Raw genomic sequence first — 14,342 nt, forward strand, 5'->3', positions numbered from 1 at the left:
GTGGTTTTCACCAGCAAACAAACAAGTTGAAAGAAAAAAGACACACACACAGACAGAACAACCGAGGGAAGCTGAGTGCAAGTTACGGAAGGCATCAATTTCCCTAATTATTCCCTCATAGAAGGTGGGGGGGCGGTTGTTTTCTTAAACACCCAATTTCCAAACCGCATGATCAAATCAGGCTGTACAGCAAAGGATGCAGCCTCAAAATTGGGCTGCAAAACACAACGTGCCCTCCCCGTCACCCGAGATGCTTCAAGCCATGGCTGGCACAGGAAAGGAAGCTGCCTTGCGACGACGACGCGTTTCATGGACTGCACAACTAGCCAGAGGTTTACGCTTTTAAATCCTCACCATCTAAAACCGGCCTTTCGTTCTCCTGCCCCAAGTGAGAGGAGCCTGTGCCTATCATTTTTTAGATGAGGTCCGGATGGAGCCCAATAGTAGAAGCTGTGCTAGGGCCAGTCCTGATAACAAGGGGTGAAGGCTCAGTTTCCCTGGGCACATGCTGAGTTCAGCCCCATCCTCTGTCCCCTTCTTCTTCTCCTCTGGGAGTGGCGGTGTGCAGCAGGAAGCGCGTGGGGGCCGGCAGGCGGGGCGTGTCACTTTGGGCTCTGCTGCCGCCTCCTGCTCTGTCCCTTCCCCTTTTCCCAGCAGGCTGATGCGCGGCTGCTTTCAGTTTGGGCTGCTACGCTGCTTCTTCCGATGGAGGCAAGGCGCCCTCGTGATGGTGTAAAGCGCAGACCCAGACGCGATGGCAACGGTGAGTGCTGTGCTTGCGGTGGCAGAAAGGAGCCTGTGAGCCAATGCAGCCGGCAAAGGGGCCCCACAGCAGGCAGGGTCACTGGGCAGCTATTGGGGTTGCTGCTGCTGGCTTGCAACTGGCCCGGGCGCCTTTTGGAGCCAGGCTCGCTTGCTCGTTCACTCTCTGTTATTAGTGAAAAAAAATGCTATGTTCCACTTTTCGGCAATGTTCGCTTTTTGGCAGGGGTCTGGAACCTAACCTGCCGTATGAGTGGGGCCCTACTGGTAAACACAGGTTCCAGTTTCTTCAAGTGTCCTCTTCTCACTAGGCTCCAGAGGAAGAGAGACTTGCTAGCAACACTACCAGTGTGGGTAACAACCAAAGCGGTATCCAGGGCCAGTCCAAAGTCAGGGCCCAAACAAGCAGAGTCCACACAAAGGGTCAGGCAAAGTCAGAGCAGTCCAAGATCATGTTCCAGTGAGGCCATGGGCAAAGCTGGGCAAGGGCAAGTCCAAATGCAGATCTAGGGTAGTCCAGGGTCAGGGTTATAATCAGCAGGAGATCAGCTAACAGGTCAGGTACAATGCTGGTACACAGATATCGTTCCAGCAGATCTTCCAGCCTAGCACTGGGGTTTTTGACCTGGAGCTACTGGAACCACACCCCAACCTCAGTTGGCTCCTATCAACTACCTTCAGCCAGACCTTTACTCAAGGAGACCTCACCTGCAGTCAGGCTCTTCTCCAGATGGGTTGGGTTTCCAACTGGATTTGAGGTGATGCCTCTCTCTTGGGACCTATCCAGTCTCTATGTCAGAGGCTGAACTCACCCTGGGTGCAGATGGCCCTTCCCTGGTCTCGTCACAGGACCCTGGCTCCTCACCCTCAAATGGAGTCTGACCCAGGGCTGGGTCTAAGGCTGGAACCTCCTGATCTCTGATGAGGGCTTCCCCCATGAAGATTCTCCCAGCTGAGACCTGACCTCAAGCTAGCTTTTAACATGAATGTGTTGAAATAACTTGCAAATGGTTGCAACTGTAACCCTCTATTGGTGGGAGGGACTGACTGACAGGGATCCAGAGAGAGAGAGAGAGAGACAGAGAGAGACAGAGAGAGAGAGAGAGAAGAATCAGGACAAGACTGACCATCTGCTATCTCACACTCTGTGTATTTATAAACTGTGTAAAGTGACTGAGTTATGTTCAGCTGCACGTGAGCAATTTTGCCCACAAAGCGGGTAGCAAAGTTGTCACATTGAGCATAAGATGATACAATCATTTTGTTTAACCATACATCTAAAATATTTCTGCTGGACAACAATCCAAGTGAAAGAATGCTACAGAACTGACATAAGCTCATAAGTTGTGGTGTGTGTGCACACGCAGTAGTGCTTCCTGGTTTCCTGTTCAACTGTATGACCAAACATACAGTAAGCTGAAGTTTGAATGTAGCTGCAGTGTATGAAGGGGAAGGTACCAAGACATTTTGCTGTCACCACTGGTACCAGAATATTCATTATATATTTTTGTATTTCTTCTTGCAAATCTCAAGAGACTTAGTAACTTACTAAGTTAAACGATTACATGCTTAATCAGTTCACCTTCAAACTACTGTTTCTTTCTCTATACAAGGAAATGTGGAAATCATTTTCCTATCCAGTCAGGTTGGAATAAGCATTGCTCACATCTTTTACATGGCAAAGACACAATTCGGCAAGCAGTTTAGACGCATACTCATCATTCATCAAAGAAGATCTACTGACATTAGTTATAATTCAAAGCAATAATATATAGAGTCTGGCACAAGTAAAGACTTTCTGGCAGCTCAATCCTGGAGTATTAAAAAGTCCTCTTAAACACAATAATTCTAAGTTTAAAACTATTACAGGTATGAATCTCGGCAACTGCTAGAAGGTAGTTTTGAAGAAGAGTAAATATTATCCAGTGTTGCAGTAGAGTGATATTTAATTATAAATGAGTAGCTATGTCAATAGGGGTACTTTAATTACAATAAAATACTTTAATTTCTTCATATAAAAATGAATCTTCATATTATTTTCATAAATTACATAGGCAATACTCTGTTATTATTTTGCTATTCTTATTTCTTCACATATCATAAATTTGTTTCACTTTCATGTTCATATTTGCATCTATTTACTCAACAATTACCAGGAAATTAAAATACATTTATCGATTGTATTAAAATTTTGCATTAAGAAGTATAAAATGGTTTTATACTGTAAGAACACACTTTAATTTAAAAGTGTTAAAATAAATGCTATTAAGGTTTACAACACATACTTAACTCCTCAAAAATATCACCCTAACAATGTTAACTTTTAAAAGTGTAAGTTAGTTAACGTGTAAAGGAACAAACAAGCAAGTACCTGAAATAGTAAGATACATTTATATTATAATTTGTTTCTTCTTCTCACCTTATATTCATCTTTATCTTGGAGATCCGAAGTGAATATCCTTAACTTCCTATCCGCAGCTGCAGTACAAAATCTAAGGTAATCAGACAAGCAATTCATTCAGTCACTTCATGTAAGTGAAATATAGATGGCAATACTATTAAAGATGGATTTCTCAAAGTAAATTCATATTATTCATTACGACAATGAAAATTTAAGCTACCAAATTTTTCTGAATGTATATATTAGATTATAGCCAGGCAGGGATCACTTGGAATTAAAGTAAAGAACACTCCTCCTTACTTTGTAGCTTAGTCCATTTTTTAGGAACAACTTATATAAATATGCTGTACTATATAACTTGTGATAGTCAAACATTTATGAACATGAAAACACAGCAGCAATAAAACCCAAGATGGGATCCAAGTCAGCGTCTATTATTCTAGTAATGCTAGTCAAATAATTAAAGATAATAGTTCAACATATTTAGTTACTTAAGTTTCTTGTAATCAGATTTAACATAAGATAGAACTGATACCGAGAAGGCAAAAACTGCTATGACAGCTTACCAAAGTGAGGCAAATGGGCAGGTGCCTCAGAGGCAAGAAGCAAAACAAAATTGCCCTTAGTGATCAGGACTCTCAGACCCAGCTTCATAATGCAGAGCCGCATGGAACATATCTCTCTTCTGCCTCAGATAGCTACAGAGAAAGAGTGTCGTTCACATAGCAGACGTGGCTCTGTAATTCTGGGTTGGCTGTGTACACAGCATAGCATAAAGGGACCAATTGCTTCTGTCCCTCTCTTCTGGCAGCAGTGGCAGATTATTGCATGTGATAAATTAGGCTGCTTACAAAAACTCATTAAAACTTGATTTTAACAAAAGGTATCTTGGCAGACTTCCCCTCTTCCCACCAGTCTTCTTATTGCTACATATTAATGCTACTACTTTTCTGGACAGATTTCTTAAACTTTCAGAGAATGATGAAGTGGCAATGCTTCAAATAAGTCATTCCAATGCTGCTTGTATGACAGATCACCAGTGTTTCATTCCCTGTTCCTGCATACATTTTGTTATTCTAACACAGAATCCTAAGAGCATGTTTTCCATATAGCATTTCTTTTTAAATCCATGCAGGGTTATATATGTTACAAACTTTGATTTTACAATAGAGTTCACAGGAAGAATTGCCTAAGGCTTCAATCCTACACACGCTTACCTAGGAATAAGCTCCATATACCTCAGTAGGACTTACTTCTGACTAGACACGCACTGGACTGCACTATGAAGTCCTAGCCCTCAACTTTGCATTCTATATTAGCAAAATAAAAAGATGAACCATAATGATCATATTTTCACTAGTTAAGTTACCGTATCTGGGGAGGTAGAGCATCAAGTCTAGTTTCTGGACTCCATGCAATGGCATCAACTCTAATCCCATGATGAAAGAGCCTTAGCATTTTATACTGCATTCCTTCAACTTCTGCATCCTCCTCCTACAGATACATGCAACACTTTTAAAAGCAAGTAACAAAATATATTTCATCTGAAGTATTTTGTGGTATAATAAGACTTAGAATCATAGAATTGTAGAGTTGGAAGGGATGCAATGGCATCAACTCTAATCCCATGATGAAAGAGCCTTAGCATTTTATACTGCATTCCTTCAACTTCTGCATCCTCCTCCTACAGATACATGCAACACTTTTAAAAGCAAGTAACAAAATATATTTCATCTGAAGTATTTTGTGGTATAATAAGACTTAGAATCATAGAATTGTAGAGTTGGAAGGGACCTATAAGGTCATCAAGTCCAATTCTCTGCTCAATACAGGAATCCAAATTAAAGCATCCCTGACAGGTGGCTGTCCAGCTGCCTCCTGAATGCCTCCAGTGTTGGAGAGCCCACCACCTCCCTAGGTTATTGGTTCTATTGTTGTACTGCTCTAACAGTTAGAAAGTTTGTCCTGATGTTCAGTCGAAATCTAGCTTCCTGCAAATTGAGCCCATTATACCATGTCCTGCACTCTGGCATGAATGAGAAGAGATCATGGCCCTCCTCTGACAAACAATGTGGCCCTTGAGTAATTCCCTTAGGCCCTGCTACATGGTGTTAAAGATTCTTTGTGTGCTCCCCTCCCATGAGAAAGATTGCGTTTCTATATAAAAACAAACTGTTAATGCTTTAAAGTTGCAGTCCTACACACTTACCTGGGGGAAAATTCTGTTGAACTCATAGGGACATGCCTCTTTGCAGACATGAATAGGATTGTGCTATAGTAATACTATTCTATCCTATTATGTGAGAAATCTTAAAAAGGCCATGCTGGGTCTTCTAGCATCCTCAGATTTCTTCCATCAGTGTTCTAAACTATGCTCGTGCCAGGATTGGAACACTTCCATCTGCACTGGAGGAGTTATGTGCAAATAAGGGCATACCAGGAAATTTGGCAGCCAAAGAATGCTATCTATGCAGCGCTCTATGAACCCCATGAAAAAGCAATGCTAATCAAGAATGAACTGCACTGAACTTTTTATTTTACTTTACTGTTTGGGGATTTTTAGATTGTGGATTTTAAATGCTGCATGCATGTCATCTTGGGTGTCTTTGGGCAGAATAAAAGATTACAAACAATTTTTTAAAAATATCGTGAATACCTATACATAGAACTTATTTTTTCAATACATCTTATCCATAATATTTAAATGTGCTTAATTCACATTTTCAGCCTCTAAAAAATAACAGCCATCTTTGTTTTCAAGTTACTATGCCTTCTTAATAAGCTTTAGAGATACAAAACATACTAACCTGGAACCTGCAGGTACCAACAACCACATAATTATTGCCACCATATGCAATGAGCGATTCTGAGGTCCCACTCTCAAATGGGTTGAATTCTACCACATGCACGTAGTCTTCACATTCCACAGTATAGGATGCACTTCGGGAAGTCTCCTGCTTCATCTTCAATAGATGGACTCAAGTTAACAGTAAGACCTTTAGATTGACAAAGTACTAAACTGCAAATGCACACATAATTAGGTAACAGCCTGATTCCCAACCTACTGACATCCAGATGTTTTGGACTACCACGCTTATCGGCCCCATTGAGCATGGCCAAAGTCCCACTGAGCTCAATAAGACCTTCACCCAAGTAGACAACTGCAGTTTAAGGCTTTCTTCCCAACAAAAATATTTGAAAGTGGCACTGAAATCAATGGGACATAGTTCTGGACTGCACATACAGGTGGAAATGAAGCAATATAGTCCAGAGGAAGTGGAATGACTTGTACTACTTTAGACTGTGGGTGGAGGATTGAATTTTGTCCGAGCTCCCCACAAGCCAAAAAAGCTAGCAAAGCAGAGTGTAGACTGGGCTCATATCCTCCCTTCAAATATGCTAGCTTGTTTTGAAGCTTACACGTCTTTCATAGAAATATGGCAGTCTTTACCTGCAGTCTAAAAAAAGTATAATCCATCTCTTTCTGCTATTTTTATTTAAGACATTCTTACCATACCCTTCAAACATGTTCCTGGAGCAGCCTATAAGGTTTCAAAAATTAAATAAATAATTATAGCATGCAGCACAAGTTACGAATAGTTCAAAGCAGCATGAAACAGTAAGCACAGTGTAATAATGCATTTTTGTTGCATATATTATAATAAAAATTATTATTATTGTTGTAATTATTATTATTACAACATGCCTAAAGTTGTCCAGGTACTGTACATTTTTTAGAAAAGAAATCCATCCCTGATTACAGGCTTTAATTAGTATGGCTACAGAAGGAAAAATGGGAAGGGAACAGGAAGACAAGTAAATGTATCAATTAGGCCTCATTTCTGAATACATATCTTATTGGGCGCCAAGGGAAATAGAATAGTACCACAATGGAAAAACATTCCTTTTGGGTAACTATGTTTAGATACAAATGGAATTTTACACCATCAAATTATATATAAATGATGCCATTCCTCAGGCATATGAAGACTTTATCCTGCAACCTAAACACATTACTGTGAGGCAAAATTAATGGAAATAGATGATCCCCATGCCTAAGCACTCTTGGGATATAAAGCAAGAATAATTGTTTTTGCTTTAACTGCTAATGTCACATTTGTCAGATAAGCACCTGGAGAGTTAAAAGCATCCTGTACATCAGCCTTCCTCAAACTGGTCCCTTCCCGATATTGCAGGACTACAACTCCCATCACTTCTGACCGTGGCCATACTAACTGAGGCTGATAAAAGAGCTAGCCCAATGCATCTGGAGGGCACTGCTGTACAAGTAATCCAGAATAGGATGCTAGAGCAATCTTTTCAGAAATAACAAGGGTAGCGGTGTAATAATATTTCAAAGCTGCTTAACAAGTGGCTCACCCTAATTGCGCATAAACTTTCCATGCCAGCAGCCACTGGAACTAAGCAGAAAGGTGTAGCCTTCCCACTATTAGACCGGCTCGAATAATTAAAAAAAACCTTCCGGCATTGCTGCTACTGCATATATAGAGTAATACAACAGAGAAACAGTTTCTACTCGCACTCGCAGTTAGGCGACAGGCCTACGCCACATAATTTCCTGCGCGTCTGAATTAGCCTCGAAATCTGTGTTTCTATCCTGACATTATATTATTTGCGTGTTGGAGCGCTTAAAAAAAAAGAAACGTGCTCTTTCCTCTGGTGATGCGACCCCCACAGCAGGTCGCGGTCACTTCAGAATACCACATTAGAACGCAGGACGTCAACCACTCCCCGCCCTATGCACTGAACCAGTAAGACCTCCGACAGCTCCACCACAACAACCAATCCCAAATTTCCGTACCTCACTCGCTGTGCTACACGCTCCCGCGAAGAATTCGTCGGGACTCAGCACTTCCGGTATCTGCCTCGCCTGGGCCTAACCACTTCCGGGTCACAGGACATTCCGCTTTCCGATTGGGTGATATAGGAGAGTTTAAAATTAAACCACCGCGAACAGCTGGTTGGTAGAACGCGCTGGGTGTTGCTTGGGAGCCCGCTGGTTATTTTGTCCTGGTACTTCGTTAGCCAAAGGGTGAGCTTCTTTGGGGGTAATGTTTTCGGCCAAGCAGAGGGTTTAGGGAAAGCGACGGAAAGTGTATCGATAAGGGCGCTACTGACCTGGGGAGATGGACAATGTCCTAATGGGCTTTTATGCCGAACTGTAGCCTGATGTGGTGGTAGTAGCGTGAAAATGAAAATGGTCTGCCTTCAAATCGATTCCGACTTGTGGCGACCCTATGGTAAGGGGTATTTCTCTGAGGCTAGTCCTCCCCAGCTGGCTAGGGCCCGCTCAACTTGCCACAGCTGCACAAGCCAGCCCCTTCCTTGTCTGCAACTGCCAGCTGGGGGGCAACTGGGCTCCTTGGGACTATACAGCTTGCCCATAGCTGCAGAGGTGGCAGGGCACGTAACCCCTGAGCCACTCACTGTGGGGGTGATCTTTAGCTGGCCCTTGACACCCAGCAGACACGAGTGGGGATTTGAACTGATAGACTCTGGATTCTCAGCCGGGCTCTCCTCCCACTGTGCTATACTAGCTCTATGGTAGTAGCATACTTGGGGTGGGGGATATACTACACTGCTATGTAGTGGCTGATTAAGAAGTTCACAACCCCAGCGAAAAGTGTGCGTTGGAAGGAGAGGTTTTAGGCACAGAATTGTTGGCAGTGGAGCATGTGTTCTTATCAGGTGTGAAGGCTGTCCAGAACTCTTAACAGGTGCTTGATAGGACTTTTTGTCACCTTCCCTATTCCTCCCCCTTTTGACATCTGGGCTAACTTTTCTGACAGATAGATAAAAAGCTTTCAACCTAGCATAGAGATAAAGTGGTGGACAAAGCATCACTGGTTCCATATATTTATTGTATTTGTTATTTGGAGTGGTCTTTCTACAGATCCCCCCTCAGAGAGAGGCTCAGAGGGTAGTGACGACAGAGGGCCTTTTCAGTTGTGGCTCCCCATCTGTCGAATACGCTCCCCAGTGAGGTCTGCCTGGTGCCTTCATTGACATCTTTTATGTGCCAGTTAAAGATGTACCTTTTCTCCTAGGCATTTGATAGATTGAGATTATGCTTTGTTTTACTATCCTGCCAAACTTTCCTGTGGCTGTGTGGGGGTGCTATTGCTATTTTGTTGTTATGTTTTATACTGCTTTATTTGTTTTTGTTTCAGCATTGTGTAAGTTGCTTTGGGGACCTTTGGTTATCAACTGACTAATAAATCTGATAAATAATAATAATGCTATCTCAGGGATAGAGTATCTGCTTTGCAATGCAGAAGGTCCCAGGCTTGGTCCCTGGCATCTCCAGGTGGGGCTGGGATGTCCCGTCTGAAACCCTGGAAAGCTGCTGCCAGTCAGTGTATAGATTATGCTGAACTAGATGGACTTACTTGGTACAAGGCAGCTTGCTTCGCAGTGGTGGCTGGTGCCCATTGAGACTGGTGGTGTGGAAGGTAGGGAGACCCAACAGTAGGTGGAGCTAGAGCCAACAAAAGCCCAAGCTACCCCCTGATGGGTGTTAAGTAAGGAGTCAAGCAGGTGGGGGCTGACTTAAGTAGACTGTGGTTGGTGGGGTGGTTCCTCATTTGCCCTAATAGACCAGGCTCTGCTGTTCCTTTTTTTTTCCTGTGAGGTAGATTAAGTTTGGGGATAAGGAACATGATAAAGCCATTGGTAAATTTCATGACTTAGCTGTGCAGGCTACTGCTTCAACATCACACTGTTGAAGTTGTTGCAGGCTGTTTTCAACTGGCTTTTTAATAATCATGATTTTCAGAATTGGGGACAGCTGCAGTTGAACAATAAAACAGCAGACAAACAAGATATGGGGCTCAGATAAAACCATAGCTGGATTAAACAGCCAACAAAGAATGATGATCATTTTTTAAAAGTCTACTGAAGGAGAAGGTTTTAACTGCCTGCTTAAGAGGGTAAGATCCCAGATCTGTCGCAGTGTGCTTCCAAATCTTAGGAGATATCACTTTTAAGGCACATTCAGTTGTGGCTGCTTGCCTAGCAGACACAAGAAGTGCCAAAACATTCTCATTTTCAGGCCTTAAAAGCTGGGAAGAAATATATGGAAGGAAGGATACATTGCCTCAAGTATTCAGGGTCCAAACTGGAAAGGGCTTTTAAAAGTGTGCGCCATGTCGCCAACACCTTTGAGTTTAGATTTGGAATAAATTGGCACCCAGTGGTACTTGCAAAAAACAGGTGCTGCATTGTTTCTGTGGCTAACACCAGATATTAATGGGGCTTCTTATTTTAGAGAAAAGACAAGTAAGATGTGGCATGATAGAAATATATAAAATCATACATGGCATGAAGAAAGTGGAAAGAGAAGTTTTTCTCCCTCTTTTATAACTCTAGAACTCGTGGAAATCCAATGAAGCTGATTCAGGACAGACAGACAAAAAAGAACATACTACTTCACACAGCTCATAGTTAAGACTTTGGAATTTGTTGTCACAAGAGGCAGTGATGGCCACCAGCTTAGATGGCTTTAAGAGAGGATTAAATAAGGCTATCAGTGATATTCTCTGATGGCTATGCTCTGCCTCCATAGCTGGAGGCAGTATGCTTCTGATTACCAATTACTGGAAACAGCAGGAGGAGACAGTGCTCTCCTGCTCAGGTCCTGCTTGTGGCTTCCCATGGGCATCAGGTTGGCACCGAAAACAGGATGCTGGACTAGATGGGCCATTGGCTTGATCCTGCAGGCTTTTCTTATGTTCTTAGTCTAACTGCTGCATTTTAGATTAGTTGGAGTATTTTAACAACCTCATGTACATGAGTCTTGATCAGTGGTCTTCACACCCAGGACCCTCCTTTAGGTCCCACTTCTTAATTCCTTACCACATATGTGACCTGAGCCAGCAGCTGCCTGGGTGAGAGATTACTCCAGAATACATCATAGTGTTCAGGTGTCTCTTTTTCAGGATGGTGGATAGTTGGCAAATTAGCTGCATCTGAAAAACAACAACACTTGTCTGCTCGGCAACTGTTAAAAGCACAGGAGCTCTGCCTCTGGAGTGTGTGTGGGGAATGGGCCTTCCATGGCCTTTTTTTCTTCCAAAATTACTGGGGCAATATAATAAGTGGCCTAAGGTGCTATGGGTCTCCAAGAAGCTTCAGCCCTATAAATGCTGATGATGAACAGAAAGCCAATGTGAGTTGCCCTCATGATTCCTGCTTTCCGTTTTTGTTGTTCTGTTTGGTGTAAGACTGATGGCTGCTGTAGAATAAAATAGTTCCAGAATTTGGGCCTCATTTGGAGTGGTCCAAATAGTTGTAGTAGTTCAGCCTTTCATCTTAAGAGAATAGGAAGGGGGGCATTTGATCATTCGAACTGTTTATGGACAATGTTCCTATGCTAAAGCATCCCTGGAGAATACTTTTCCAACCCTTTCTTCAAAATTTTCAAGGAAAGCTATGTGGTTCCCTATTTTCTTGGGCACCTGATTTCACTACTTGAATTGTTCTTAGTTTCTCCCAGTATTATATCTAAATAGTTTTTTTCCTTGGGTTCAGTAAGTGGGGCCAATACTGCTCCTTTGCATCTTTCTCGCAATCTGTCAATAGATCCTTCTTTACAGCCTAACCCTATGTATGATTATTCATAAATAAGTCCCTCTGAGTTCAGTGGGGCTTCCTGTCAAGTAACAGTGCAATTCTATATATGTCTACTTGGAAATAAGCCCTACTGAGTTCAGTGGAACTTATCCCAGGAAGTATGCATTGGATTGCAGTGTCAAGAAAAAATTGTATCTGCATGTATTGTGAAATCAGCCCTATTTAATTAATTGAGGAAACATGCTTAGGATTGTGCTCTTTGTCTTCTGTTCTTATATTTTCACATTTGATTGGTCTCCTAAAACCTTTGTAATCCTTGATGCCTTCTTTTGAAACCAACTTTTCAAAAATCTTTCTTGAACTGTGAAGCTCGGACTACTCAGTACTTCTGATGAGGTTTTATCCTTACTGAAGTGTAATACACTTCCCAATTCTTAAAAAAAAAATTTTTTTATGCAACTTCAAGTGGCTTTGGATTTTTCTGTCATACTATCATTCTGGTGAGTCATTTGACCATAATATGTCTTTCCTGTCGTTTCCTAGCCACATTTATTCTTGGGTCATATTCCAGCCTTACTGAATTTCAGTTAGCTGTATTTGCCTCTTCACCCCATATCATGGAGAATAGCGTGGACACGTATTCTGTTGTCTTAAATGTTTTTTAAGTTGTGCACTCCAGTTGTGCATAGTTAGATAACTTTTTTTACTTTCTAATTTTAGGACTATGTCTTCTTTTCAAAAAAGGATCCTGAATATGATTCGGTATTTCCGAAAAGAATGGCGCTTATTTTCAGACTCTGAAAGGACTACTGTGTGTGGTGTAGACTGCATGCTGATGGCTTTGCAGCTATCTGTTGCTGAGGTCAATAAAAAGGTTAGTGTACTATGTCAGGGGAGTTTTCTGTTTTGACTGCTGGATTCAAAAGGTGCCTGAATAAATTTGAAGAATGTCTTTACAGTGTTTTGCACATTTTTCTGATGTTTGGGAAGGATCTTTTTAACCATTTAGAATAAGCCAGGGACTTATCAAAATGCTGTTGCCTCTCTCAGTGGGCCATTTAGATGCAAAGGGAAATCCTGGCTTTCTTACTACATGTATGAGTTCCACCAAGCACTCTTTTTTTTTTGTAAACAAGAGGAGATTAAAAGTTTCTGTTTTCACTTTTCAACAAACAGCTTTCCATTGCATCCAAGCTTGGGAACTGTGGCTTGTCATCCTGGCTTGTTCACTAACTAGAATTTTAAACAAATCACAGTTGCCTAAGTTCAGGCTTGGGTACCAGCACTTAGTTTAAAACTGGAAGCAGGTATCTCCAATCTCTTCCTCTGGTGTGTGCTAGGGGAGGAGAAGGTGGGGAACATGTGAGCTTGAGACTCCCTATGGTTTCTGCAACATAGCGGGAAACATGGTTTCCTGTTATGTCCAAACTGACCCCTCTGAGAGTCACTGTTCTCGCACTATTAAGAGGTTTCAAAGGAAGTGGCTATGGAAGGTAACAAGAGAAGAAATAATAGAAATGAGGCTTCAGAAGTATGGAAAGAAATATACTATCTGAATACAGGTGTACCATTTCAAGTTGCAAAACAAACTGTGACATGCTGGCTTGAATTCAGTTGTGTTTGTGTGCTTCTTTGGTTTGTTGAACTAATAATGTTCTGCTCACCTCTCCCTTGCTGAAAAGAACATTTCAAAAATTAACCTTGGTGGAGAATGACAGCTTCTGCTTTAGCTAAGGTACAGTTGGGTTAAGCAGAGTTCCTAACAGAGAGGAGGTGCAATGTATAATCTGTGTATTTGGCGGTATCTTTTTACTTTGGTGGTGGGTCACCCAGTGTCCAAAGCAGACAGTAGATTTTGCCCTTACTACAGAAGTGTAATGCTTTACTTCTTCTCTGTAAGACTGAATGGAAGCTATTGGATCTTGTTGGATAAAGGGAAGGGGGTGACACTGGTGTGGAGATAAACCTTCTTTTAGCCCTTTGTGTCCCAAACTGATGAGGAATGACCATGCTGTCTTTTGTTCTTTGTCATACTCATTTATTTTCACTTTATTTTCTTTGGAATGGAATCAGTTCAACTTATCCATGTGTGTCTTTTTTAACATGTGCCTAGCTACTTAGATGATTTGGGATTATAGGAGGGCTAAATTTCTAATAAGGTTGGAAGTACCTATAATTTGAGTTGTAGTAAGGCCCCGCTTTCTGGCGTTCTGCTGATGCGGCGGCTTTCAATCAGGGGAAATTCCCAGTTTTAAAGCCGATTTTGTGGCATTTTTGCGTGACGCGGCCCATTAAAGTCAATGGGTTCCGCTTTACGGCAATTTCCGCTTTATGGTGGGGGCCTGGCCCCTAACCCACCGTATAAGCGGGGCCCTACTGTACTCAAATGCTAACCTTGCAGTAATGGTAACTTGGTTACAGTGAAACCATTTTTTTCTTTTATCTCCAAATGCAATCAGCTGAAGGATAGAGTACCTCAGCAGCCTTTTCCAGGAAAGCTCACTTTCTTCTGCTTTGACTAACCCATGGAAATTTTCATCTTAAAAGGATTTTTCGTCATAAAATTATAAGCAGATGAAGACGTGGA

At 42.0% G+C, this 14,342-nt stretch overlaps 2 protein-coding genes across 5 annotated transcripts in view; one reads left to right on the forward strand and one right to left on the reverse strand.

Moving 5' to 3' along the window:
- The window catches only part of NUP37 (nucleoporin 37), a 32,779-nt gene extending 24,811 nt beyond the window's left edge, over positions 1-7,968 (reverse strand). The window contains exons 1-4 of the mRNA XM_061638867.1: positions 7,544-7,968; positions 5,971-6,126; positions 4,533-4,657; positions 3,182-3,254 (exon numbers count right to left, since the gene is read on the reverse strand). Coding sequence (XP_061494851.1) covers positions 3,182-3,254; positions 4,533-4,657; positions 5,971-6,126; positions 7,544-7,567 — 378 coding nt within the window. The 5' untranslated portion in view covers positions 7,568-7,968. The remainder of the gene's footprint in view (positions 1-3,181; positions 3,255-4,532; positions 4,658-5,970; positions 6,127-7,543) is intronic.
- A 91-nt stretch (positions 7,969-8,059) lies between these two features.
- The window catches only part of PARPBP (PARP1 binding protein), a 53,309-nt gene continuing 47,026 nt past the window's right edge, over positions 8,060-14,342 (forward strand). The window contains exons 1-3 of one of the 4 annotated variants that reach the window (XM_061638862.1): positions 8,060-8,216; positions 11,122-11,351; positions 12,476-12,629. In XM_061638862.1, the coding sequence (XP_061494846.1) occupies positions 11,326-11,351; positions 12,476-12,629 (180 nt within the window). In that variant the 5' untranslated portion in view covers positions 8,060-8,216; positions 11,122-11,325. Of the gene's footprint in view, positions 8,217-8,404; positions 8,425-10,023; positions 10,114-11,121; positions 11,352-12,475; positions 12,630-14,342 lie in introns of those variants that run through there. The other 3 variants (XM_061638863.1, XM_061638864.1, XM_061638865.1) reach the window with 3 other exon arrangements.

The sequence above is a fragment of the Rhineura floridana genome, chromosome 8, assembly GCF_030035675.1.
Source record: "Rhineura floridana isolate rRhiFlo1 chromosome 8, rRhiFlo1.hap2, whole genome shotgun sequence".
Taxonomy (NCBI): Eukaryota; Metazoa; Chordata; class Lepidosauria; order Squamata; family Rhineuridae; genus Rhineura; species Rhineura floridana.